Source organism: Ruditapes philippinarum, unplaced genomic scaffold (genome assembly GCF_026571515.1).
Source record: "Ruditapes philippinarum isolate M1 unplaced genomic scaffold, ASM2657151v2 ctg3100_1_1_1_1, whole genome shotgun sequence".
In the NCBI taxonomy this organism is placed as follows: domain Eukaryota; kingdom Metazoa; phylum Mollusca; class Bivalvia; order Venerida; family Veneridae; genus Ruditapes; species Ruditapes philippinarum.
In genome coordinates this window covers 44,734-72,285 of record NW_026859510.1, presented here as the reverse complement: position 1 = coordinate 72,285, position 27,552 = coordinate 44,734, and the positions used below count along the sequence as shown (strand labels likewise).

Genomic DNA, 27,552 nt, shown 5'->3' with positions numbered 1-27,552 from the left:
GTATGATTCGTCCTTGAACCGTATTTGTCGTAAGGCAATCGCCTTGTGTGCACTCGTGTGAATCGTACCGTGATCGTGTGACATACGTGCGTAAATCGGGTGTTGGATGTAGGACTTGGGGATGGTCTTGAACGATTCCATACGATTTATAAGCAATCTTGGCACGGTTGGGCTCACTCGTGTAGTGAGCTTCAAATACGGTTGTATATACGGCCTCATACGGTCTAACATGGTTTCTTACGGTCGTTTATAAATACGATCATACACGGACATTTGTCATTACATCCGTACCAGTTTTTTAAACGTATTAAAAATCATACACGGTTTACACGGATATACACGAATGGCCCGAGTGTAAATCGGATAAACGGTTGGTTCGGTTGTATGTACGGTTTACACGGTTGGCCAACCGTATAAGCCGTGTGTTCTGTGTGAGACGGGCTTTAATTAAATCACTGTTTATCGTATGATATCACGAGGGCGTACCTATAGAATCCCTGTTGGGGATATATTATTTTCTAAACATTATACAGGCTGATATTGCCAATGCAGCCAAAAGTGCTAGTCGCATTGATTTGACCTACCAAATGTTTAATCTTGTTATTTATGTAATATTTAATCCATATATTAAAAAATTTGAAAATAGAAAAAAGAACTAGAAAAAAAAACAATATATATAACCAAAGATCTGATTTGTTTCCTATTTCTAAATTTTTTAATACATGTATATGGATAAAATATTACATAATAACAAGATTAAACATATTTTAGGATGACACATCATCAGCAGACAGTCAACATAGCATGCGATGGTAACTGAATTTGAAATTGACTTCTCCCTTATTCTTTGTTATTTTAATTCAAATCAAAAATCAAATTGATATTTCCGATTTCAATATCGCAAAGGATATAACTTTATAGCAAAGGACATAGCTATAGGCCTAAGCGGTGGAACATTCATCGCATATAAGATCATCTTTAGATCATCTTTTGCTGTCATCGATAAGTTTTATAGCGAGTTTTACTTGATATTTTATCGTTTTAGTGGAAACACCAAGTAGGACTGGAGCCATTCTTTGCCATTTACGTAAACATTTTGTACAGTTTGATAAGGTGCCTAGTTTTGGTTAAAACCGGATCATTTTTTTATAGATCGACCCCCTAAAGCAGCATGCCTCCAGATCCATGCTAGTTTTCATGCAAATTTTAAAAATGTTTTAAAAAAAAATAAAATACTGTGAAGTGAACAAAGAAAGTAATTTACACATTGCAAACAACACTTACAATCCACGTAAATTACCAAAAAGAGGTCGAAATATTCATAAATACCTATTACTGTGTTAGTAACGCAATAGAATTATAGTGATTGATACTGCATAAACAGTCATTAATCGCACATAAAATGTTAATGATTAATGAAATATTGAATCTTTTTAATTTTCTTAAGATCTTAATAAGTTTTTCTAAATCTTGAATTTCTTGAAATATTTTGGCTAATCTGGAGGCGTGCAGTTTAATAACGCCGGAAGCGCATGTATGATACTTTCATAAACCAAGACATTATTTTTAATTTTTTTGGGGGGGGGGGGGTGGCAATGGGCAGTTGAGGTCTTTTTAATGCATGTGTATAAAAGATAGTTTTAAAAGTTCACTACACCATGAAACTCACGCCGACAACGGGTTAGGCTAAGTCAACTTGCTATATACATGTTCTACCAAAAATAATTTTAAAAACAAAGGGATGCAACTTATTTGAATGCAGTTCATGAAAATACGCAACGCGGTTTAGAGTTGTCTGTCTAAAGTTCTAGTGTAGTCCATAGTGAATTACTGATTTAAAAATAAAGATTATATTTGATAATTTCATTGATGACATCTTTCATAATTTCATCTTTCACAAAAATATAAAAAAATACCTTATGTATTTGCTTTCCAAAGAGTCTCATGACTTCATTTCCTTTATTTCATGCTAATTAGTAAAAAAAAAACCATTTAAATCCGTGAAATAAAATCAACATTACTAACACCCCTCTCCACCATTCCATGAATCAAAATGATGAACAAATAAGATAGTAGTTAAAGTACGTCTTGTTAAAAATACTGGTACTTTGTACAGTTTGCCCCTCACCGCTGTGGGTTAGATAGATAGATAGATATTTATTCAGGTTAAAACACATATACATGTATACATAATACAAACACTTAAGCATTTTATATAAAACTGATGACACAATTGTAATAAAATATTTCGGAAGTTTGTCAAACATAAATATCACAGACGGGTCATTAAATAATAAAATATTATAACTAAAAACAAAATCTAAAACTCTTTCTTTCCTATGACTAGATATCAATTTACTAGTTTAATAAAATGTGAGGACGTAAGTGGAAACATGTATAGAGTAGTGTGCAATAACCTCGGATTGCCCATGAAAGCCCGAAGGCTTATTTCCAATGGGGTCCTTGGATATATACTTACTATAATATACAATATAAAACCCAAAAACATTGAAAAATACAAAACTTTGGAAACTGGAAGATATGTCATTTACGTAAAATATCAAACTTTAGTATTTCCATTAACTTTGCTAAAAGGAAAACAATAAAAATGAGATCAATATCTAGTCATACTAGTGGATTTAATTATGATTTCCTAACCTAACTGTTCTAGTAAATGGGCCTTCACTGAGCTTTTGAAATCTCCTATCTTATTAATTTTTTTGATGCATGTTGGCAAGGAATTGCAATCATTAATTGCTTTTTGAAAAAAAAGTTACATTATCTTTCCCATAACTTCTTGGGACCCTAAAATTGATTCGACCGAGTTGAATAAGAATGAATGTCTCTAACAGGTATTAAATTTTCTATCATATATGAAGGGCACTGGTTATTAACAATTTTAAAAACATGATTAAGACGTAATTGCTTATTTCTGTTTTCTACATTTAGTAAAGCCATATTAGCAAGAATAACATTATTGACACTATCTCTAGGTCCCATACCGTGTATAAATCTAACAATTTTATTTTGACAAATTTGAAGCTTATTTTTAAAACACTTGTTCAGGCTCGGGTACCAAGAAGAACATGCATAATCAAGGTGACATTGTATTAGTGCTGAGCATAAATATTTTCTAGTCCTAAAATCTAAAACATTTGCTTGCCTATACAAAAACTTAAGACGTGAATTCACCTTTGTAAGAATACAATTAACAATAGATTCACCTGACAAAGAATCATCAATATTTAAACCTAGATATTTAACAGATTTTGTGGATTCAATAGTATGTCCATTACAAACAATTTTAAACTCTTTAACTTGTTTCAGTTTACGTTTGGAACCAAAAATAAGACATTCAGTCTTTCCTAGATGAAGTGACAATTTGTTATCTACAAGCCAAGATGAACAAGACTCTAGTGTTTGTCCAAGTTTTTGAGAAATAATACTTGGATTTTTGTGAGCAAAAAGAATTGCACTGTCATCGACATACAGAATTTATGTATTGTCCAGGTCAAACAAATATAACTGGCAAGACGAACTTGTTTGGTATGAGATAAAACACAACACTTAGGTTGAATGAAATAGGGCATTTATTAAATGCCATAAATGACAAATGTTACATAATAACAAACATGACAAATGTTACATAATAACAAACATGGCATGTACATATTTGTATCGAAATAACCAAACTGGGAGGTAAAAGCCGCCAGAGTATGATAACATTGTAATGTAATTCAAATAGATAACAATCTTAACAAAAGTTATGTAAGATGACAAAGTTGAACCAAAAACCATCTACATAAATATAATAAAATGTATTGCTGATCAAAAACAATTGACCAGAAAAAATAAATATTTTCCAAATCGTGGTCGACTCGCCCAGGAAAAACCATAGTTTGGAAACCTGTGCCCTTTTATCTTGCGTCTAGTACCACTTGATGTAGGGCTCCATCCTTGGAAAATATTTTAAACATTCTATACATGAATAAGTGTATTACATATGACTAGATCATAAGTATTTATGACAACAAATAGAAAAATATTTGAAAGAGATAATATAACATCAACTAGTTTTATAAATCTTTGCATGAACAATAAACACACACACACACACACACACACGCGCGCGCGCGCGCACACACACACACACACACACACACACACACATATATATATATATATATATATATATATATATATATATATATATAGTGTATATCATGAATAGTTGCACAAAAAATTTGAGATAAACAATAAGTGAAACAACTGATTCATTAAGAATAAGTGAAATGGTATTTATATCAACATCAAAAATTGAAAGAGCAGGATGGAGTTGGAGGAGGTGGATTTTAGTAATACAGAAAGGCAAGAATCATTCCTCGCCAAAATTATTTCTTTGTGATAGATCTAATGTAATCATTGGTTAATTAACATCACATGATTTAAGTCTTGATATCGATTGGCTAAGACGTACTTGGCTAAAACCTGACCCATAATGGCTAAAACCTGACCCGTAATATTCTGTACAGTAATGAGAATAGGGACAGACCAATGACATAAATTATTTTATGTGGGCATAAAATCTTATTTATGTATTGTCCAGGTCAAGCAAATATAACTGGCAAGACGAACTTGTTTGGTATGAGATAAAACACAACACTTAGGTTGAATGAAATAGGGCATTTATTAAATGCCATAAATGACAAATGTTACATAATAACAAACATGACAAATGTTACATAATAACAAACATGGCATGTACATATTTGTATCGAAATAACCAAACTGGGAGGTAAAAACCGCCACAAAGGGAACCTTCCGCCACCCAGAGAGACTTGACTAGGTATGAGCTTGACCTGTGATAAGGATTGAAACAGAGGGGCTAAATTTTCCGAAGTTACCATTAATTTAATCAAGTCATGTTAGGACAAAAATGTTACGACAAGTCATATATCTAATGAAAATATTATATTATGTGTAGAATTAATGTCTAACATTTAAATGGATCCTGACTGGTTCTTTAAATATATGTGGACTGCAGCCTTAAACTGTCAGGCACATGACAGGATATGCTATTGTAAATCAGCAACTGAGTTAATAGACCAAATAATTAGCTGTGAAAATAGTTATAACAATTACATTATATATGTATTATTGAGACATCCGGCAGTATGCATTATCAGGGCTGTTTCAACGTCTAAACTGATTGTAACAAATAGAGGTAGCATGGATCAAATTTATAGAAGTTTCAAATTATGTGTAATGGAAAATTTTTACAAGATATACTAGTCATCAATGACAATGAAACTAGAAAAGATTCTTTTTAAATTAGAAATTAGGAATGGACTATTATTATATCAGCAACCAGATATCCTTCAATGGTGAAAAGCCAAAATTGCATGGCCATGGCTTCCAAGTTGCAGTCATCAAACTAAGCACAGGCCCCTAGCCTGTGAAACTTGGTTCATGAAGTGAAAAATATACAAAAATTTAGTTAAATATATAGTAGTATGAATTCAAAACTGGAATTTGGGCTAGTAGATTGTAAATTAAAATTTTTAATGCATAGACTGAGGTATGTCAACAGTGCGTGGCACCTTAGACATTTAAACATACACATCTCCTATGTAAGGTATGTGACATATTGAATTTCAGTTAGTATCTTCAATTTGCGTAAGTCCTATCGGATATGCCAATTCTTTCGAATCATTTATTCCTTAAACCTTTAAAATGCATTAGACCAAAATAGATGTAAATGTCAATTTGTTCGCTATACGTTTTTCCAATTATCAGTTAAGACCTAATGTAGAATTGAAATTAAAATTGTAAAATATCTAATTAAACCTTATTTATGCATTTGATCTAAATACATGTGACGTGTCTAATGTTAATTTGTTCATTATATGATTGTTGCATGAAAAATATAAATTAATGTATTAATTAAGGATAAATAGAAAAAGTTTCTATACAAGACTAGACTCTTCCAAAAAATTATAAAGTAACAAGACCTTTGAACAAGATGTGAATGTAAACATTTCTACAATAATACATAAAAACCTTCAGTACAAATGTACTTATAACATTTACATAAATCCATTCAACTAGTGATATTAATATCATGCAGTAGCATGAACTCAATCTGAAATTATATGTAATGATTAATTATGAAACCTGCAGCCTTGTACTGTCAGATTTATAAAACCTTAATGAAGCCAAATTGCGCATATCTGCCACAAGGTATACATGAATAGGAATACCGTCATACACATTATTATGGCACGAAAGAAATAAACTTCGGCCTTGCACCGTCAGCAAGGAGAAAACTGCAGCCTTGAACTGTCAGTTATTTGAAAGATTGTAATGACACTCAGTTTGCAGTAATTCACTGTCTTTTTTATAATATCTAAAGAACTGCTGCCTTATACCGACAGATCATAAATTACCAAAATAAAAGTGGAAAGCTGTAACCTACAGTATGTCCAACGTACTGCAGCCTTGAACTGTCAGTAATTTGAAAGATTGTAATGGCACTCAGTTTGCTGTAATTCACTGCTTTTTCTATATATAAAGATCTGCTGCCTTATACCGACAGACCTTAAATTACGAAAAATTAAAGTGTAAAACTGTAACCTAGATTAGTTAAAAACTTATGTATTTAAGACATGATGTGGAAATCTCCCGCGGCCTTTTATAAAGGCTGTCGTCCCTGACTAGGTATTGGACATTTTTCTTGCGCGGGCTAGTAGGGTTCCCATATATGATTAATTTGAAAAAGAACTTCTGGCATGATGTGACAATTTATCTATGTACAATTAAATCCAATTTCATATCGAAATTAAAGCATCAGCCGTGCAGAATGGATAAAATAAACTAAGCCAAGCTGACAAGACAGTACATAATTGGAGACTTGAAAACAAATTGCAAAGCATTTAAACTAAGCAATGCACACTATTAAAATTTATGAATAAAGGCAAATCGCGTCAACTAAGCAATGCCTAATACAGCAATGGTATGCTGAAATAATATCAAGGCGTGTAAACTAAGCCAAGCCGACCAGTACAGACAAACAAATGGCAAAGCGTGTCAACTAATGCCTAGGTCACAAATAAAACGGACGCCGTCCGATTAAACGATTTTTATAAAATCGGCAGATTTTTTGATGTCGTGGACGCCGGGCGATTTTAAATCTGATACCTTGCGTGGTCATGAATGAAACAGTCGTCGGGCGATTATTTGCCGAGTGGATTTTACAGAAAGAATTGAACGGATCAGGCGGTCGCCGCCCGATGTCCGTACGGCGCCTGTGCGATTTAAAAGTGAATCGGACGGTTGCAGCGCGGGCGCCGGGCGACAATGACTTTACATTTAATGACATCCTAGATAAATCAGCCAGTTGTAATTATGCCAGCAAAGAAGTCAGCTGCCAAAGCCAAGGGGAAGGCCAAGGAGTTGGTCCGTGTTGTTGACAACGAGTAACCAACGGCCAGTATCGAGGCCTTAGAAGGCGAAAATCAATCAGACATTCGCATGGACATTGAAGAAAAAATTCATGTTTACTAGTAAAAAGAAATTCACAAATATATTTTTAAGGCAATTACAACTTCTTCCAGCTGAAATTACAACAAACAAAAGTAGCCCGGTCGCCGGATGACAAAACGATAACCGCCCGGTGCCTGTGCATGAATCGTCCGGGTACCGGGAGATAATCGTTTGACTACTTGTCTCTATTTAGGCACCGGGCGGGGCCCGGCCGATGTCCGCCCGGACGCCTTTTAAATCGGACGCTGTTGTAGTAGAACAAAAAATCGCCCGATCAAAAAAATCATCGTCCGGTCGCCGCCCGGCGACCGAGCGATGTCCGCTCGATGATATTTATACTCAGTGACCCCAAAAATTATCGTCCGGCCGCCGTTAGCTTTTAAGTATTACTTAAAACTCGAAGGCACCCGCCCGATTAGCAAAATTTTAAGCTGCTGCCGCCCGATAGTCACTGCCGCCGGACGGACGCCGGCCGATATTGCGATTTTTTGGAGAAAGAGACGCCGCCCGGCGGCATTTTCTTATTTGTGACCTAGGCTTAAGCAATGCCTAATACAGCAATGGTGCCAAGCTGACCAGTACAGGCAAACAAATGGCAAAGCGTGTCAACTAAGCAATGCCTAATACAGCAATGATATGCTGAAATAATAGCAAGGCGTGTAAACTAAGCCAAGCTGACAAGTACAGACAAACAAATGGCAAAGCGTGTAAACTAAGCAATGCCTAGTACAATAATGGTATGTTGAAAGAATAGCAAGGCGTGTAACTAAACCAAGTTGACAAGACAAGTACAGAATCTACTTGAAGGGTGTACTGTGTAGGTTTTTGAGAAGAAGGTATGAGGGTTGCCATGAATATAAATTTTTTTTCTTCTTGCATAATGAATATTTAACTTGGTTTATAAAAGGTGTAATTATTAGCTTAGCAATCTGCATAATGAATATTTAACTTGGTTTATAAAAGGTGTAATTATTAGCTTAGCAATCTGAATACCATTACTTCTTATGTTATTTCAACTGTCTTGGGCAATAAATATGAATTTCCTTGAAGCTGTGTAAAACATGTATGCCAACAACAGTTTATTCATTGTCTGACTCAACCTTGAAACCTATGAAACATGTAATGAAAGGCTGCTAATGTACTGATGAAAGCATTGTCTTAGGTCTCAGGTCCGCTTGCACTATTAATTCAATGATAATGATTGCTCCCTCGACTAATCTTGGTTTTTGCAGGATTTACTGAACATTCTTGGTGTTTGGCTTTTCCTTGTTGTCTGCTGTGGACCTGAATAACAGGTGTAAGGAGAATTTGTGGCCGTTTCATCTGAAAAATATGAATTATTTTGTCATTAAGGTAGACTAAATGTATGAAATGTAATTGATTATTAAATTAATTCTGACTACATTGTGCGTGATTCATAAGCATAATCACGCAAACATGGACTATAGACTAAACCATGTATAATAGAATGTGTTAACTGTAAACTAACTCACACGGAATGTAAACTCAACTATGTGTGAAAAAATAAGCGAGAACTGAAAACTAAATCAAGCAGACATGATTATAGACTAAACCATGTATAATAGGATAATTATGTGTGAACTATAAACTAAATCACACTCACACTGACTGTAAACTAAACCATGTGTGAAAAAATAAGTGTGAACTGTAAATTAAATCACGCAGACATGGGCTTTAAACTAAACCATGTGTCACGGTTCAGAACTGTTCACTATTTAGGGGAGAAGATGTGTAAGCGGCCGGATAGCTCAGTCGGTAGAGCCGCGGTACGGTATTCCGAGGGTCCCGGGTTCGAGTCCCGGTCAGGCTGCACATTTTTCTCACCCTGTGACATTTGGCGCCCAACGGGGGACCGTGACTGATATAGCTCAGAGTTTAATTTACATTGCTCTGTAACTCTGTGAAATTCGAGGACGAATTTCAATTTAGCAGGGGAGTATGTCACGGTTCAGAACTGTTCACTATTTAGGGGAGAAGATGTGTAAGCGGCCGGATAGCTCAGTCGGTAGAGCCGCGGTACGGTATTCCGAGGGTCCCGGGTTCGAGTCCCGGTCAGGCTGCACATTTTTCTCACCCTGTGACACATGTACAATAGGATATGTGTGAACTATAAACTGAATCACACTCACATGGACTGTAAACTAAACCATGGGTTATTAGGCGTGAACTGTAAACTTAATCACGCAGACATGGACTATAAACTAAGCCATGTATAATATGATAAGTGTGAACTGTAAACTAAATCACACTCACATGGACTGTAAACTAAACCATGTGTAGAAAATAGGCGTGAACTGTAAACTAAATCACGCAGACATTGTCTATAAACTTAAGCAATGTATAATTGGATATGCAAGAACTCTAAACTCAATCACACTCACCAGGAGTGTAAACTAAACCATGTGTAGAATATTATATGCGTGTAAACTAAACCATGTGTATCATCGGTAAACTAAATCACTAAGACATGGTCTATTACCGGAGCCATGTATCATGGGATGTGTGCGAATTGTAAACAAAATCACACTTACATGTACATGTATTATAAAACTATGTGTGAACAGCAGACATGGATTATAAACAAAGTCATTTATCATACGATGCGTATAATTGTAAACAAAATCACACTCACATGGATCGTCAACTATATTGTGTTGAAAATGTGTATTAAATGTTAACTAAGTCACGCAGACATAAACTATATATTAAGCCATGTATACTAGAATATGTATAAATGCAACTAACACGGACTGTAAACTAACCTTGTGTTGTAATCGTGTTTAAACTGTTGTAAAACCAGTCATAGAATTTAACACTGGTCCAAGGCCAGTGAAAATTAGTTCAGGTCAGTGTAAATTTTAAGAAAATTTGATTAAGTGTATAGTAGAATAAATTCAAAATAAGAATTCAGAACAGTAATTTTGAATCTTAAATTCAATGACTGAAAAACTAAAACAGTGAAACATGAATGTATGGAAATTATAAACTAAATCACACTAACTGTATTTAGTTGGAGTAAAAAAAAATGTAAAATTAAAAAGAAATAAGGCCAAATCGCTCCAATCTGGACTGTTACTTAACATGTTGCTAAATAATACTGCTATGATGATGTGTGTACAAATGTATAGTAGACTAGCAGAAAATCAACATGTACTATTTTCTACTCTAATTAGAAGTTTGTGTGAACTGTAAATGAATTGAAAATAAGTGATAACTAACACGACTAATATAGAACTTCAATTATGTGTCCAGGAAAAATCATGCCTGATTAATACTGCATTCTTGTACATTATCATTAGGAGAATAATTGATGACCAACAACAAACCCGGCAATGCATTTCATTTTTTATAACCTTATATATTATAAATATAAAGAAATTTACTCACTGATAAATTCATTAACAGGGCAGGCATACAATGCAGTAAAATACTGACTTTAGTACAATATAACTTAAAGACATAGTAAACAAAATACTTATCTTTTGCCTGACAAATGAAATGCTTCGGGGCGGCGACCAAGCTGCTGTTCTTATCTCATTGATGAGACGTAGCTGATCAGAGTAAACAGGTGGCATCCATCTGGTGTAAACAGGTAAATGTTGTTTAGACATGTCAACCATGAACCATTTATTCGCCATAAGTATGATCGTTTATGTTTGTTTTGGCATCTGTACAAAACTTGAACTGTTGAACAATGGTAACTTTCAGGACTCGTAAATAGAATGGTATCTACGAAATCTGTAATATGACAAGCAACGTTTTGTGGATAAATTCTGATTTGTAAATGTCATTACATTCCAAAGGCCGGCACAACTGTTTCCTGACTGATGATGTCTCAAACTTTCAAAGCGTGTACCGTTGTTCCACAGACACTTGGGGTTTGGAGCTCAAAACGCCTTTAAAATCCAAATAAAATGCATATTTGTCAATCCCAGCACATGTACTGATCATATATATCAAAAAAACTTAATATAAGCCGTTTTGAAAAAAAAATCATATTTCAACATCTATAATAATACACAAGATAAAAATGTTCGCCGGAAAAAATCCGCACCCCTACCGTCATAATCACCATGTATTTTATTCCATTTCCAATATTTTCACATAATCCTTTGGTCCATCGACACAGAAGATATAATTCTTCACGATGATGGTCAATTTTAAACTTCAACGGTAATATAAACAACGCAACAGCCGAAATAAACATCAAAATTATCGTTTTTCTCCAACTACAAAATCTTTCGATAAATTCAATGGACCAGACGGCTATGAACGAAGCTATCCGATTATGTGGCCCAAGCTTTGCCGTGTGCAAAATGCGCAGCGCTTTTAAGTTTGGGAACCACATAATCGGATAATCACTTAGTAACTCGAAATTTCGACTTAGTAACTCGAAATTTTGACTTACATTGCACGACTTTCATTGGTTGCCGGTGAAAGCAAGGATTGAATTCAAGATACTTTCTTTCGTGTGTAGTTGTTGCACATTGACAGAGCACCTTTAACATTTATTTAACAGAACAATTTTTTAGGGTCAAATTGTCCACACATACTGAACATATCCTTCGCTTTTTTTGTGGGGGGGGGGGGGGTGTAAAATCACACTTTCCACATTTCCGTGTTAACAGGGTGTTTCTTTTTCTTAAGCACACCTACAACCATCATATGGAGAAACAACAAGTCCAAAACCCACCCTATTGTAAACTGTGCAATATCATGTGTTAAATAAGTTTTAAATGACGTGTATAGGCCAGTTAGTCTGTCACGTTTCTTTATACAAATAATGTTTTTGTAACATTATTCATTATTTACTAATACTTTGATTCATATTGTGTTGATAAAAGTTGATAAAAGTGATACTTGTTATAATATATATGTTGGGAACAATATAAAAGCATCCGATTTTACAAGAAATATAGTCAGTCCAACAATTTTGACAAAGGCCTCAGCACGCCCTATTTTGGCCACGCCGCGATACTTTCCAAAGATGTCCCACACGTAAAGTATAGGATCGGTTTTTTACAGGGATGAGAAGAATATGATTAGTGAAAAGATATGTTCGAACAGATGGGATACAATACAACGTCTGAAGAACGCCTGAACGTACAAATTAAAGGAAGCCTTGTATCTTTTATGTCGGGTGAGTACATGCCATTACTAAGTTTAAGTTAAATTTCAATAGTTTTTGTCCAGGCACCCGTTTCTCCATCTCCATCGTTCAAAGGCACTGCCTACTATATCTTATGCCATCTAAAATAACTTTGGCCATTCTTGTAATGTTAATAAGTCGAAATTTCGAGTTACTAAGTCGAAATTTCGAGATAAGTAACTCGAAATTTCGAGTTACTAAGTTGAAATTTCTGGCTAGTAAGTCGAATTTTCGGGTTAGTAAGTCGAAATTTCGAGTTACTAAGTCGAAATTTCGAGTTAGTAACTCGAAATTTCGAGATAAGTCACTCGAAATTTCGAGTTAGTAACTCGAAATTTCGAGTTAGTAACTCGAAATTTCGAGTTAATAAAAAACATTCACCTGGCACTAATGCTCTTCCGTAGTACATATGTCGCCACTCAGTAAATAAATGCTAAAATGTAACAATGCGGATGTGTGTAAATTTACGCATATTTGTATTTTGAACGCGAAAAAACGAAAATACCACAGATGGATACAGATATACGACAGATTTTATATGTTATTTTCGCCCTCCTTCTGTCGTATTTTCGCTTTTTGTCTCGAAAAGCGAAAACACGAAGAGACGACAAAGTCCAACGACATGGCGTAAATCAGCCACCATACTGAACTGAAGTTAATGATGTCATAGAACAATGACGTCATCTAAAAAATTTGTGAAATAGTTGATGACATTGAAACCGAGATAATTCCTGGAAGAATAATGGTCTGTCATAGATGTTGCTGCAGCAGTGATACAAAGGTAGGCCCATTCAAGGTAGGGCTTGACTCACTCTCAAGAAACAGAATTTATACAGTACTTTGCAGTGACATTTTATAAATTCTGTTTCTGTTTCGGACAGTACTGACGGACTTAGTTCTGGCTTTCATAACTTTAAATGTAGCTTTTATTTTGACATTTGCAGCTAACACACAAATGTCAACATTCGAATTTATAACCAGCGATGAAAATTGATTCAAATGTTGACATTTGTGTGTTTCCATATCACTCTCACATTGAAACAAAAATGTTAACTGTCTCAATGAAAATGTTTGAGTAATTCGAACCAAACTAGTCGCCTCTTACAATCATGCAGGCAATTCTGATGTCTCAATCCTAAACTTTAAAGTTTAAAGGCTAAAGCACGCCCGTTTAACTCACAACGAGTGAAAAATGTCCATCGGTTAAAATGTTGTGAGCAACTTCCGTTCCTCGTTGTGAGCACCCATCTAGGACGTGTGACACGATAAACAAGGTGAGTTTTTCATAATTATTGAAGACTACAGACATTTATGTAAAAATATCGGAATGCAGTTAGCTAGCGATGTGTTTTCCGAGTATGCACATGTAAAGATATTGCCAGTTGGTGGACAATTTGATGGAAATACCGTGCGACGCAGTCACTCGGGGTAGCAGGAAAACTGGAGACAAATTCTCTTTGGACCTAATTTAACATTGAAAACGTCGATTCTGGTGACGTTTTGTGCATTCTAACCTAAAACAGATGCCCACAAGTCTTCAGCGTAAATTATTATCTAAAAGTCTTCATAGAAACGAAGAAATACCCTTTTTTGCTTTAATCCTCGTTGTGAGCACCATAACCTCGTTGTGAGCAAGACAAGCGCAGTGCGTGTATGGTTTTAATATGTAATTCAGATGGTGAAAATATAATTTTCAATCTACCAAAGCAATTAAAACGTTTTTGCACAGCAGCATTTCTTTGCAAGACGTTGTGCATATCCCACAGGGAGGCATATTAGTTTTTAACTGTCCGTCTGTCAGTCCGTCAATCCGTCCGAAAACTTTAACATTGGCCATAACTTCCTTATTAGTAAACGGATTTGATATATATTTGAACACAACATCACTTAGCACAAGACCTTCCTACGGACCTGTATTTTTTTTACCTTGACCCCTGAATGGCCTTCACCTTGAAGGTCAAATTGTCAAAAAACTTAAAAAATTGGTCATAACTTCCTTATTAGTACACGGATTCTACTCATATTTTGACACAACACCCATTTAGGCAAGACCTTCAAACTGATCTGTATTTTTTTTTACCTTGTACCCTGAATGACCTAGAACATCCAAAAACTTTAACATTGGTCATAACTTCTTTATTAGTAAATGGAATTAATTCATATTTGGACACAATGCCTCTTTAAACAAGACCTTCCAACTGACCTATATTAATTTCACCTTGACCTTGAACGACCTTCACATTGAAGATCTAATTGTTCAAAAACAAAAAATCTATCTGGTCCATAAATCAAAGAACAAAGCACCACTTCGGGGCCTTGTCAACTTACCGTGACAATTCTTGTTTTACATACATGTACCTTGGTCAGTCTTCAGCTCAGGATAAACACATGTATGTGTGTATCACACAGATTGTGAAATTGTTGAAATATTCATAAACTCCCCGTAATGTTCACTCGAGCCACACTAGAGTATACGAAATAAAAAATACCTGATTTACCCCCACTGATTAGTTCTTCTGTTAATCTGATGACTTGTGAATGTGAAGAATTATTTTCAAAAAAAAGAAAAAGAAGAACTATTGCAAAGAAAAACTATTGTACAAAAACGTTTTGATTGCTTTTGTTAGATTGAAAATTGTATTCTCGCCATTTAAATTACATATTAAAACAAGACAAGCACTGCCCTTGTCTTGCTCACAACGAGGTTATGGTGCTCACAACGAGGATTAAAGCAAAAAAGGGTATTTCTTCGTTTCTATGAAGACTTTTAGATAATAATTTACGCTGAAGACTTGTGGGCATCTGTTTTAGGGTATCTAATGCACAAAACGTTACCAGAATCGACGTTTTCAATGTTAAATTAGGTCCAAAGAGAATTTGTCTCCAGTTTTCCTGCTACCCCGAGTGACTGCGTCGCACGGTATTTCCATCAAATTGTCCACCAACATGCAATATCTTTACATGTGCATACTCGGAAAACACATCGCTAGCTAACTGCATTCCGATATTTTTACATAAATGTCTGTAATCTTCAAAAATTATGAAAAACTCACCTTGTTTATCGTGTCACACGTCCTAGATGGGTGCTCACAACGAGGAACGGAAGTTGCTCACAACATTTTAACCGATGGACATTTTTCACTCGTTGTGAGTTAAACGGGCGTGTAAAGGTACAAAATTTGAATACTGTGCACAGAAGAAAGGACAATGAAACTACTGAAATGTGCTCCTACAACACACCACCTGTTCGTCTTAGTAGGACATACATCACACTACCGTAGTCTTTAAGCTACTTTTTCGTCCAATGAAAATTTCTAAATTTGAAAATTTCTGACAGTACATTACGGATATTAAGTTTTCTCCAGTAGCGAAAACAGCGAAAGTAAAAGTCTAGCTCTAAATTATCTAATGTATCATTTCTTCTGACATGTAATGTAATGGTCATTGTTTGTAGGGAAAATTGTATTGTTTTTTAAAGCACTGTAGATTTCTACATAACTTTTCTTTAAATCGAAAATCTCAAAAACAAAAAAGTTGTTCACCTTCGATTATTTCATCAGGATTTTGATGTATCACACACAAAAATAATTTATTTGAAATAGGATGCACTTTTTTTTTAAAATAACTTTTGTAAATATCCTAAATCAATACGCAAACGCCTGAGTACTTCAAATATAGGAACAAATGCGCGTTTCGTTTAATAGAAAAAGCTTTTAATTAATTTTAATTACTTTTATCTCTAGACAGCTTTTTACTTTTGATGTTCTTTTATAATTTCATAAAAGTTACTCATTGGCAAATGTCCTTGAACCATATTTCGACCCTCACGTTTATCGTCAATTAGTATGTACAGCGATTATATATTTTGTATGGAAGTCATAATACTTTGTTAATTCCAAGTTATTTCATATTCAGTTCTTTTCTTCGGGTGATCAGCAGGTAGCATGCTCTTAAACTATTATTTAAAGGTTATAAAATTATTGTTTATTCGGAAGAAGTAAAAAAATGTTTCCGGTGCATACTGTAATGTCTTTTTAAAATGTTTAATGTTCACATCGTAAGACAAAAGATTTTTCTCATGATATTCCTGCCGTTTTGAGAAATGTAATACATGTATTATCGTTTGAAAAATTTTAAATGGAAATTTATAAAATATGAAAAAGGGATTAAATAATAAATTACTATTTACAATTTATTACATTAAGCAGACATTATAGATACTTGTATCATTGTTTGGGGACCTTTCTGTTGAAAATGTGTCCATATACATGCACAGTGCGTTAACTGGAGTGCAGGTATTAGTTATTACTCCAAAGCATGCCCATTAATTTGCTCATTTACATATTGTGACGGCAGAAAAAGAAGAAGCGACAGATATATCATGTTCAGATGTTCGTTCACTGGTTCCTTTTTGCCGGGGTTTCATATTGTGACAACAGGGAACGTGTTTTTATGTTTGACCATGATACAAAAGAGAAAGAACATCAAAACACTCGGCAATCTTATTAATACTCGGGGGCTACGCCCCCGCGTACAAATCAGATAGCCTCGTGTCGATGCTCTTTCTATTACTATTCACATATACATGTATTTACCAATTTACTTCAGGCACCTAGCGACGAAGATCAGGACGGCGAATTTCATGGACCACTAGAACAGAGGGAATGTCGTGATGTCATCTTTCTTATAATCTTCATAGCTTTTATATTCGGAATTGTGAGTACATCCTTTGCCCATTTTTTAATGTATCCCTGAATGCCGTACAGCATTAACAGTTATTACGCCAATATGTGCATTGTCTTAGTATTGTAAGAGTTTGTGTTGTGAACCATAAATGACCAAACCGATGAAGTGATTTGATCACAACTTGAATGAAAATAATAATGCTGTCATAAATGTGTCCAGAATTACTTTATTTATACAAATAAGTATTGTTTACATGTATAACTCTTTTGCTGCAGCTGTAATTACTGAATTTGTCTGGGTGGTTTCTAAGATTTACAGGAATCTACTACGGAAGATGGATGTTTATCAAAGCTGCACAAACTTCCTCCCCACAAAAAATAATGTAGATGTGAACACCATTAAAATTGTTCTTATCATAGGAACTCGGGACCGGGCCCGCATATTGCTGCTCATGTTTCTTTTACTGTAACAACTTTAAAATGTTTCTCCTATATCTAAATATCGTTTCGTATTATCCGAGTTTTCGGTCTCTAAGAATATAATAAAGAAATAATATCGGTCTTAGCGGTGTTTATCGGCTTTTTAACACCGGTTTGGAGTTTTGATGCGTAGGAATTGACCACGAAGGCCGTAGGTCGTTTCGTATTATCCGAGTGTACGGTCTCAAAGAAAATAATATCATTTTAACAAGATTTTCAACTTTAAAAATTGGCAAAATCTGACGACAAGAAGTGACACTCGCCATTTGCCTCAACGTTTTTATCCCATCGGCTATGCTTGATTACTATTTTTGTCAGAATTTTATTCCAGTTATCGGTGTCAACTATCAGATATCGTCTGGATATTTCTTTCACGGTTTATTGTTATCACATATCGCCCGATATCTGAATGTCGGCAGCATTATAACGGGTGAATTCGTGTTTTTTATTTGTCAACTCATGAGCACAGAAAAATCAGACACTTTAGTAACATGGTTCAAATGATTTTATATTCATGTACATGAAAAAAGAAAAAAAAAAGAAAAGAAAATGCAAACATAATCCATAAATAACTATATTAGGCACTAGTGCTACTCAACTGATATTCATTTCTAGGAAATGTCAAAGTTGTTCCTTGCACAATAATAACAACGAGTGACATAATGGCGAAGACATTTTTAATCAAGTGCTATGATCCATATAGGTCTAGTAACCGTCCGAACGCAATGCTAGATGCTAAATATATTCTTTCATGTGAGCTAGCTAACAGGACATTGGTGGTTCTACTCAGATGCCCGCTCGTGCCTGAAATAATGCACGGAGAGGCATATGCAGTTTCCTCCACCAATAAAGCTAAAAAAAAACGCCATATGGCCTATATACTGTGTTTGTGTGACGTAAAACCCAACAAACAAACAAACAAACAAACAAAACAAAACAAAAAAAAACAAAAAAGAAATTAAAAAAGAAAGATCCTTATATGATTTGTGGAGAGGCCTAATGACTTTCACACTAACAGATATAAATACCCCTTATCATCTACTTTGCCTATAAAATCTATATAAAATTTTGTAGAATCAGTGTTTCTATTTGAATGACCATGTTGTACTATCGCCGATGGTCAGTTATCACCAGAACACCATTGAATATTTATAATAGGTTTTATTCTAACTACGAAAGCGTATGTTAAAGCATTCTATCAAACTCGTATCAAAGAGAGAATGAGAGAGTATATCATATTACACAACACCTGGTAGAATGTAACTTCCGTGTCGCAGCCAAATTTTGAGTCTCTTATATAAAACTTTTGTGGAGGACCGGTTTATACAACAATATTATTGCGGTTATTGGTCTACTAAAGCTGTATAACGCAGAGGGGTTTACAAAAAAAAAATAGACAGAAAACCATTCCTAAAATAATACTTTCGCTGTAAAGATAAAAATTTTATCAATTGGTGTTTCTAAATTCATTATTTAATATAACACAGTGACATTCAAAACTGAGATTGCTCTTTACATTCAAAAAGATTGTTCTGTTAATCTTTACGAGTATCTCTTTTATAAGTTTGTATCGGGCCCACCGCACTGCGTTGCAATCGAATCCACTGCCGTCGGCGTAGTAATATTTTTTTTGTTATTTTTTTTTTGTAAAAAGGCAAATACATATTTCAAAATTTCAAAAGTATGATTGTTTTGTGTAAGTATATCATACAGACGATGCGATGCTGGTGTAAGTAGGGGTCGTTTTGCACACATTTGTACCTGTTTTAACCACAATCAAGCTAAATGGCGTCCCCTCGTCAAACTGTACAGACGTGTTTGCATAAACGGCAATGAATTGCGTTGTGCGTGTTATAAGTTGGACGAGTACATATGAGGGCTACCGTCTCACTAGCTGTTTAGTTAAAATCAGTCCTAAACTTACCGACAACAGTAAACGGTCATTTTTTATCCACCGCTTCTGCGACGAATACTCCACCGCCGCTGCGATGGACCCACCGTCTGTAGTGTGGTGACAGCCATAGCTCTGGTGGCCATTTTGTTGTGAAGCGAAGTGGAACATGGTAGTGACCGATCCTGTAAAGTAGGTTGAAATCTCCCTAGGAGTTTGACCTGTGAAAGCCGAACAAGCTTAATGCGGACGGACAGACGACGAAGGCAAAAACAATATTTCTCCAAAATATTTTGGGAGACATAAAAATCACATGTTCAAACTCAAATTGTTTAAAAGTAAAAATTAATTGTGAAACAAAAGTGCTGGCAGGCAATCATACACTTACAATATGTATCCTCGAAGGTTTGTTAGTAAATAAAAAAAAATATACTCGTAGTAATGGATACAGTACGCGTTTTCCTACAAAAGTGTCTTCTTACAGACGTTAAACAGTTTGCAAGAAAACAAATTGTTTGAGCCGAAGCAGAGTTCGTCCAAGGGAACTCACTCCTTCACGCTTATTGAAGAAAATACGAGTTATCGTATCTTACATATATAAACACTTAAAACAAAAACACACTGAATGATAAATAAATCTAATTGAAAATAAATGTATGGTCTTGTTGAAAATATAAAACTATAGAAAATATTTACATGACCTTTAGGCAGTGTAAGGTGTCGCACAGAATGTTTTCGCACTTATCACAATCGGACAGAATTCACTTTCATTCATTATAAACGTTGTTAGAAGCAGTGAGCAGTGCATGTCATGTTTATGTTTAATTGCCTAAACTGAATTTACTTCAAGTTCACTACAACTTTCTGTATTTCTATGATGTCATGTTTAAAGCAGTTTTCTGTATTTCTATGATGTCATGTTTAAAGCAGTTAAATATCGCCTGTAAAGATCCGATATTGACTAAATCTCTTGTATTTAGCTCGACTATTCGAAGAAAAATGAGAGCTTCTGTAAACACCAAGGCGTCGGCGTCACACTTTGGTAAAGTATTAGCGTCTCAAAAATTGCTGAAAGGAATGTGTTAATTAACACGTCATATACTTATTCCTGAGCATTATGCTGAGACTTCTGTATTCTTTTCCAAAATACTTACATTATAAGATATGACCCTTAAATCTACCTTGAAATTGTGTATTCATGATAAAGATGTGATTTTTTCTAAGAGACAGACATGCCTGACACATCAAAATGATCTTGTTATATGGGGTTGACCGACTAAAAATTACCCCCCTTTACTATACTTTTTATACGCCCGTTTGAAAAAACGGGACGTATTATGGGAACGCCCCTGGCGGGCGGGCGTATGGGCGCGGGCGGGCGGCGGAGCATATCTCCTACATGTATGGAGGGATTTTAGTGAAACTTCATAGAAATGTTCACCACTATGAGGAGCAATGTCGCGCACATGAACCAGGTCAAAGGTCAAGGTCACACTTAGAGCTCATTGAAAAATACTTGGCACAAATGTTCACCATTGTGAGGCGGAGTGTCACGCGCAAGATTCAGGTCCTTGCGGCCAAGGTCAAGGTCACACATAGAGGTCAAAGTTCAGATAAAAATATGAAGATGTGTATATGGACCATTTAGTCATCATTTATTGAGGGATTGTAACACAAATGGTCATTATCAAGACTATGGCTGTGATACATATAATTTAGGTCAATATATACAAGGTCAAGGTCACTAAAGATGATGAAATATCCAGATTTTGTCCGGAGCATATCTCCTACACGCATGGAGGGATTTTAATGAAATTTCATAGAAATGTTCACCATTATGAGAAGCCATGTCACGCACATGATCTAGGTCTCTAGGTCAAAGGTCAAGGTCACACTTAGAGCTCATTGAAAAACGCTTGTCCGGAGCAAAACTTCCACATGCATAGAGGGATTTCAATATAACTTGGCACAAATGTTCACCATTGTAAGGCAGAATGTCGCGCACAAAATTCAGGTCCCTGCAGCCAAGGTCAAGGTCACACATAGAGGTCAAAGTTCAGATAAATATATGAAGATGTGTATAGGGACGATTTAATCATCATTTATTGAGGGATTGTAACACAAATGGTCATTATCATGACTACGGCTGTGACACATGTACTTTAGGTCAATATATGCAAGGTCAAGGTCACTAAAGATGGTGAAATATCCAGATTTTGTCTGGAGCAAATCTCCTACATGTATGGAAGAATTTTTATAATACTTTATGGAAATGTTCACCACCATGATATGTATTGCTCCAGGCATGATCCAGGTCTCCAGGTCAAAGGTCAAGGTCACACTTAGAGCTCATTGAAAAACGCTTGTCCGGAGCAAAACTTCTACATTCATAAGGATTTCAATATAACTTGGCACAAATGTTCACCATTGTGAGGCTGAGTGTCGCACGCAAAATTCAGATCCCTGCGACCAAAGTCAAGGTTACACATAGAGGTCAAAGTTCAGATAAAAATTTGAAGATGTGTATAGGGACCATTTAGTCATCATTTATTGATGGATTGTAGCACAAATGGTAACTATCATGACTACAGGTGTGACACATTTAATTTAGGTTAATATTTGCAAGGTCAAGGTAACTGGAGATGATTAAATATCCAGATGTTGTCCGGAGCATATTTTCTACATGCATGGAGGAATTTTAATGTTACTTTATAGAATTGTTCACCACCATGAGACGTAGTGCCCTGCACATGAACCAAGTCTCTAGGTCAAATGTGAAGGTCACAGTTAGAGCTCATAGAAAAACGCTTGTCTGGAGCAAAACTTCTACATGCATAGAGGGATTTCAATATAATTTGGCACAAATGTTCATCATTGTGAGGCTAAGTGCCGTGCATAAAATTCAGGTCCCTGCGACCAAAGTCAAGGTCACACATCCTGTGCATATCTTCCCTACTGATTTGTTTTAAGGTTCATTTAACAACACAGTGCCAAGAATAAAAACTTGCTTGCTAGATAACACTTATCCATAATGCCCCCATCTCCATCTAAAGCTTTCGTAAACGGGCGTATTTTGTGACTATGGCACCCTTGTTGAAAATAAAAATATCTATATGAAAAACGCGAGTTCCATGCGAAAATGTAAAAATCTCCTTATTTTTATATATAAAAATACAAAAGTGCGACACAACACTTTTAGAGAGAGAAAATCTTGCATTAACTGGCGCAAGTAGAACACCGTATATTTTAGCTGGACTAAATCCATGAAAGTAAGTTATTTAAAAATGTCTTGTTACAGACGTAAAAATTAATAGCTCTGCTGGGGGTATACAGTATGAATTACATTTAACGAATAAGGAAAATCAAAGTTGAGTTCCGAAACGTACTGTCCGCTTCAAATTCTCTCCGAATGGAATAAGTGCACGAAAATTTCGTAGAAATACAATTTGCTGACATCTTACTCTAATTAAGGCCAAGTAAATATTTTCCAAAGTTTTATATTTTCAACAAGAAATATCATACACATTTATTTTCAAATAAATTTATTTATTATTTATTAATTATTAATTGTGTTTATTTATTTATTTATCTGTTATTAACAATTAATGGTTTCATTAGTCAGATACATGTAGTTACTCAGTTACTCGTTTTTTTTCTTCAAAAGTGTCTTCTTACAGACGAGAAGAAGTCAGTTCGCTAAGACGAATAACTATTTATCCTCGGCTTAATTTGTTGCATATATTTATGTTTTTAAAACAAATTTTCAGTTTAAGTAGATTTATATAAGATAACGAAATACAGGTAGACTGACACAACAAATCATACTATTGTGTTCTTGATTTTTATGTGCGTAGTTTGAGGGACAATGACTACAGACGACCTGCACGTCTGTGCAGTGTTTGTGCCGAATATGTACAGTTTATTATTGAATTACAAGGTTTAATGGTATGAGGGTTTTAATATGTCCGAATAAGCTGATAGCTTATATTTGTATATGTATTCCCGCGTGAAATAAATTTTATTGTTGATTCAGCAAGGTCATTTCACCGTTAGTAAACCTAGATGTTGTTTACACTGAAAGATAAGTTATTAACCCTGTTTATACATAATGTAGGGCACAATTTGGATCAAGGTTACAATTTTACATTGACATACATTCGGTGGCTGGAGTCAAATAAAATCAGGCATTGTTTAAACGATTACCATTCATAAAATGCATTTTCTTAGCATTTAAAGCGACACATATTCAGACAATATATATAGCTATCAGAAGGGTGGCATTTTAATTTATCCTGAAATATTCTTGTTTTAAATACGTATGTTATTCATGAGATCTTATGCCATATTAAATGAGATTGATCCAGACAGTCATTTTGTTTCATGTAGAAAATGATAAGGTTGAGTAACCTAAATCATATGTTTGCACATGCGCTATTTGCGAATATTATATTAGGCCAAGTTTTATTAGTGGAAAACGGTTGATCAGTTTGGAGTTTGCATAAGGTAAGGATTCTTTAATCAAATGGAATATTTTCTATATCAATATTTGTCCTAATGAATGTTAAGTGTTATGATAGTTATGATCTAACAGATATATCAAAATGATAAAACATCATCATTAAATATTAATACAGTTTTCAAGAGAGAGTACCTCACCTGTTTTTGTTGGTATTTATGACGATGATAAAAACTTTATATAGAAACTCTCACTATTTATAAATTACTTAATTGCGGTTTCTAATGTATGCAAAAACACACAAAACATGTTTACACAAATTATGTTTTTTTTATCAAGTCATTAAACGAGTGTTGTAAAAGATGTGATATTTTGTGTATTTTATGAAACTAAATAAGGTTGTCAGACGCTCTCTAGTCAATTAAATGAATTGCACGGCTAATATAACAAAAATGGAATACAGAATTATGTTAAGTAATTACAAAAAATAGAGATCTGTTAAAATCACGGGCATTGCATATCAAAACAGTAACAAAGAAGACAATTTGTTAATGTAAACATGGTTATTAAAATTCATTTTTGATACGCACGAGAAGCTTACCTTGAACACGTTTGTTTGTTTCATTTTACGCCTTTTTCCAACAGTATTTCAGTCATATAGGCGGGTAGTTTCCTAACCATCGTTCCTGGAGAGTTACACCAGTACTAGACTACCTTCCTCCGCGCCCTTGAACACGTACTGAATATAACTAATAAGCATACAGAATTCGTAATGGTGTTTACGGTAAAGTAACTTTAGCAGTTTTAGCGTTTTGTAAACAATTAGTGATATTCGAAAAGATATTTACTTCTGAAAAATATTTAAAACAATCGGTTTTATTGTTATGTTTTGTGCTTTTACTTTCTAACACTTTTCTCTATTCATGATCTTTTTTAGAGAGAGATTGGTTAGAAATGGCGACTATAACACAGGGACTTCTTGTACTTTGCATTGCAATACTTTACTATTACTGCTTTGTACGAGACAACACTTACAAACATCACAGGGAGATACTTTCGGATACAATCGATGACGAATACGATTATGTTATTGTCGGGGGAGGATCGGCTGGTTCCGTATTGGCTTCAAGATTGTCAGAAGACGACAAAACTCGCGTTCTTTTGATAGAAGCAGGTGGATTTTATGACGAAAATCCACAGTTCCACATTCCAATACATTGGCTTGATCTTGAAAATACTAAACATGACTGGGAATATTACACGGTGCCTCAAAAAGTTTCATGTTTAGGGTTAAAGGAAAACAGAGGTTTTTGGCCTCGCGGGCGCGTTCTTGGAGGGTCAAGCGTTTTCAACGCTATGCAATACACTCGTGGCAGCCGTTACGAATACGATGAATGGGCTGCAAACGGTTGCACTGGTTGGAGTTACAAAGACGTTTTGCCATACTTTCTGAAATCAGAGGACATTCAAATAGACGAATTGAAATCATCAATGTACCATCACTCTGGTGGCCCATTGGCAGTATCTGGTGGCCGTGTAACAGAACTATCAGATAAGTACATGAAAGCTGGACAAGAACTGGGTTTCAATATTACGGACTATAACGGTGCTGACCAAGAGGGTTTCAACAGAATTCAAGTTACTGTTAGAAACGGTGTTCGTGACGCAACTGGATTAGCGTTCCTTGGACGAATCGGTAAAAGATCAAATCTTGATATTGTTCTAGAAACATTTGTTACAAAAGTTAACATTAAAAATAAAGAAGCTGATGGTGTATTTTACGTCCGAAATGGTAGAAAGTCATACGTAAGAGCTAAGAAAGAAGTAATTTTGTCGGCGGGTGCTATAAACTCACCACAGATCCTTATGTTATCTGGGGTAGGACCAAAGGAGCATCTAGAATCAATGAAAATCCCTGTTCTTGTTGATCTTCCAGTTGGCAATAACATGCACGACCACCAGATGGTGTTTCTGTTTTCTAAGATAACAAAACCAATCAGTTTGTCTGATGACCTTCTGAACAGTTTCTGGACTCGATTGAGGTACAATTTATTTGGCACTGGTCCTCTAACTATTGCAGGATCGGATGGTTCAGCGTTCTTCTATAATGACCAGTCAAAACGAGGGAAATCGTATGCAGATGTCCAAGCTATCATATTCAGTAAGTTTATAGACGGAAACTTTTTTAACATTAAAGACAGCATTGCCAAGGAGTATTTAGCAGAACATGGAAACATTGAAGGGTTCAACTTTATTGTTAGTGTTACCCATCCAAAAAGTCGTGGAACTTTACGTCTGAAAAGTTCGGATCCGTTTGACTACCCTCTTTTAGATCCTCAGTATCTTACAGACAAAAGAGATGTTGAAGATTTTATTGGAGGTATTAGATTATGGGAAAGGTTTATGCAAACAAAAACCATGAAAAAACTTGGTGTTGACATGAATCAAATGAAGTTGTCATTTTGTTCACAACACAAGTTCCGCTCCGATGATTACTGGGAATGTATCGTGCGCCACCTAGCGTTGACGGTATATCATCATTCTTGCACGTGCAAAATGGGCGCTGATGAAGATAAAACTGCTGTTGTAGACTCAAAACTTCGAGTAAAAGGTATAAAAGGATTGCGAGTTGTTGATGCATCCGTGTTTCCAGCAGTGACATCGGGAAATACAAATGCCCCAGTGATAATGGTTGCTGAAAAAGCTGCTGATATGATTCGTGGAATAGATTCTGTTAAAAGTATTAGACAAAATTTACCAAATAATATTTGATATGTTAGATCATATGTACATTACAAATTAAGTAATTTGTACATTTCATATGTGCTTTTGATAAAAATAATTTATTTTACACTTTATTTGTATATATAAGTGTTAAATTTAAAAGATTATATTAATAATAGTGATTTACGAGCTATTTTGTGGAATATTAAATACTTAGTCTTCTTATTTCATTTCTTACAAATGATGATACAACAAATATTTCAACTGCCACTTGATCTTGAGATCTGACCGATGAAACTAAATGGGACTACCTAGATACTCATGAGAATAAAAGGAAGCATTGAGTCTGCTGCGGTGTTGATTGAATCTTATAAATAAATACGTTATCTTTCCCGATTAAAACATTCATTTCCAGATTTTGTAGGTTCTAATCCTTCAAGGGTCTTTGATTTTTTTTATGCGAGGAAGCTATCAGTTTTACAGAACTTAGGTAGTTCTATATAGGTCCCCGCTTGTGCCTAAAATAATGCACAGAGTATCACTCCACCAGTAAAGCTGTAAAGTTGCCATATAACCTTCATTGAGTTGGTGCGACGTAAAACCC

General features: G+C 35.0%; 2 protein-coding genes and 1 long non-coding RNA gene across 4 annotated transcripts in view; 2 read left to right on the top strand and 1 right to left on the bottom strand.

The window, feature by feature from the left end:
- Positions 1-4,668: 4,668 nt before the first annotated feature.
- Positions 4,669-9,247, bottom strand: LOC132756758 (uncharacterized). The gene is made up of 2 exons (XR_009629371.1): positions 8,542-9,247; positions 4,669-6,503 (listed from the first exon to the last, which is right to left on the bottom strand). It is a non-coding gene; the product is annotated as an uncharacterized LOC132756758 (long non-coding RNA).
- Positions 9,248-13,415: 4,168 nt separating this feature from the next.
- The window catches only part of LOC132756754 (choline transporter-like protein 1), a 48,677-nt gene continuing 34,540 nt past the window's right edge, over positions 13,416-27,552 (top strand). Inside the window, exons 1-2 of the mRNA XM_060747891.1 lie at positions 13,416-13,493; positions 17,321-17,428. Coding sequence (XP_060603874.1) covers positions 13,455-13,493; positions 17,321-17,428 — 147 coding nt within the window. The 5' untranslated portion in view covers positions 13,416-13,454. The remainder of the gene's footprint in view (positions 13,494-17,320; positions 17,429-27,552) is intronic.
- Positions 24,127-27,173, top strand: LOC132756757 (glucose dehydrogenase [FAD, quinone]-like). Of its 2 annotated transcripts, none has more exons than XM_060747893.1 (2): positions 24,127-24,271; positions 25,162-27,173. In XM_060747893.1, the coding sequence occupies exon 2, from the start codon at positions 25,179-25,181 to the stop codon at positions 26,994-26,996; it is 1,818 nt and encodes a 605-aa protein (XP_060603876.1). In that variant the 5' UTR covers positions 24,127-24,271; positions 25,162-25,178; the 3' UTR covers positions 26,997-27,173. The 2 variants fall into 2 exon arrangements, with proteins under 2 accessions (XP_060603876.1, XP_060603877.1); XM_060747894.1 differs by lacking the exon at positions 24,127-24,271 and adding an exon at positions 24,951-25,008.

Bases quoted from the DNA above. Each gene is read 5' to 3' on its own strand.
- LOC132756757 (XM_060747893.1), top strand. From the start codon at position 25,179: ATGGCGACTATAACACAGGGACTTCTTGTACTTTGCATTGCAATACTT.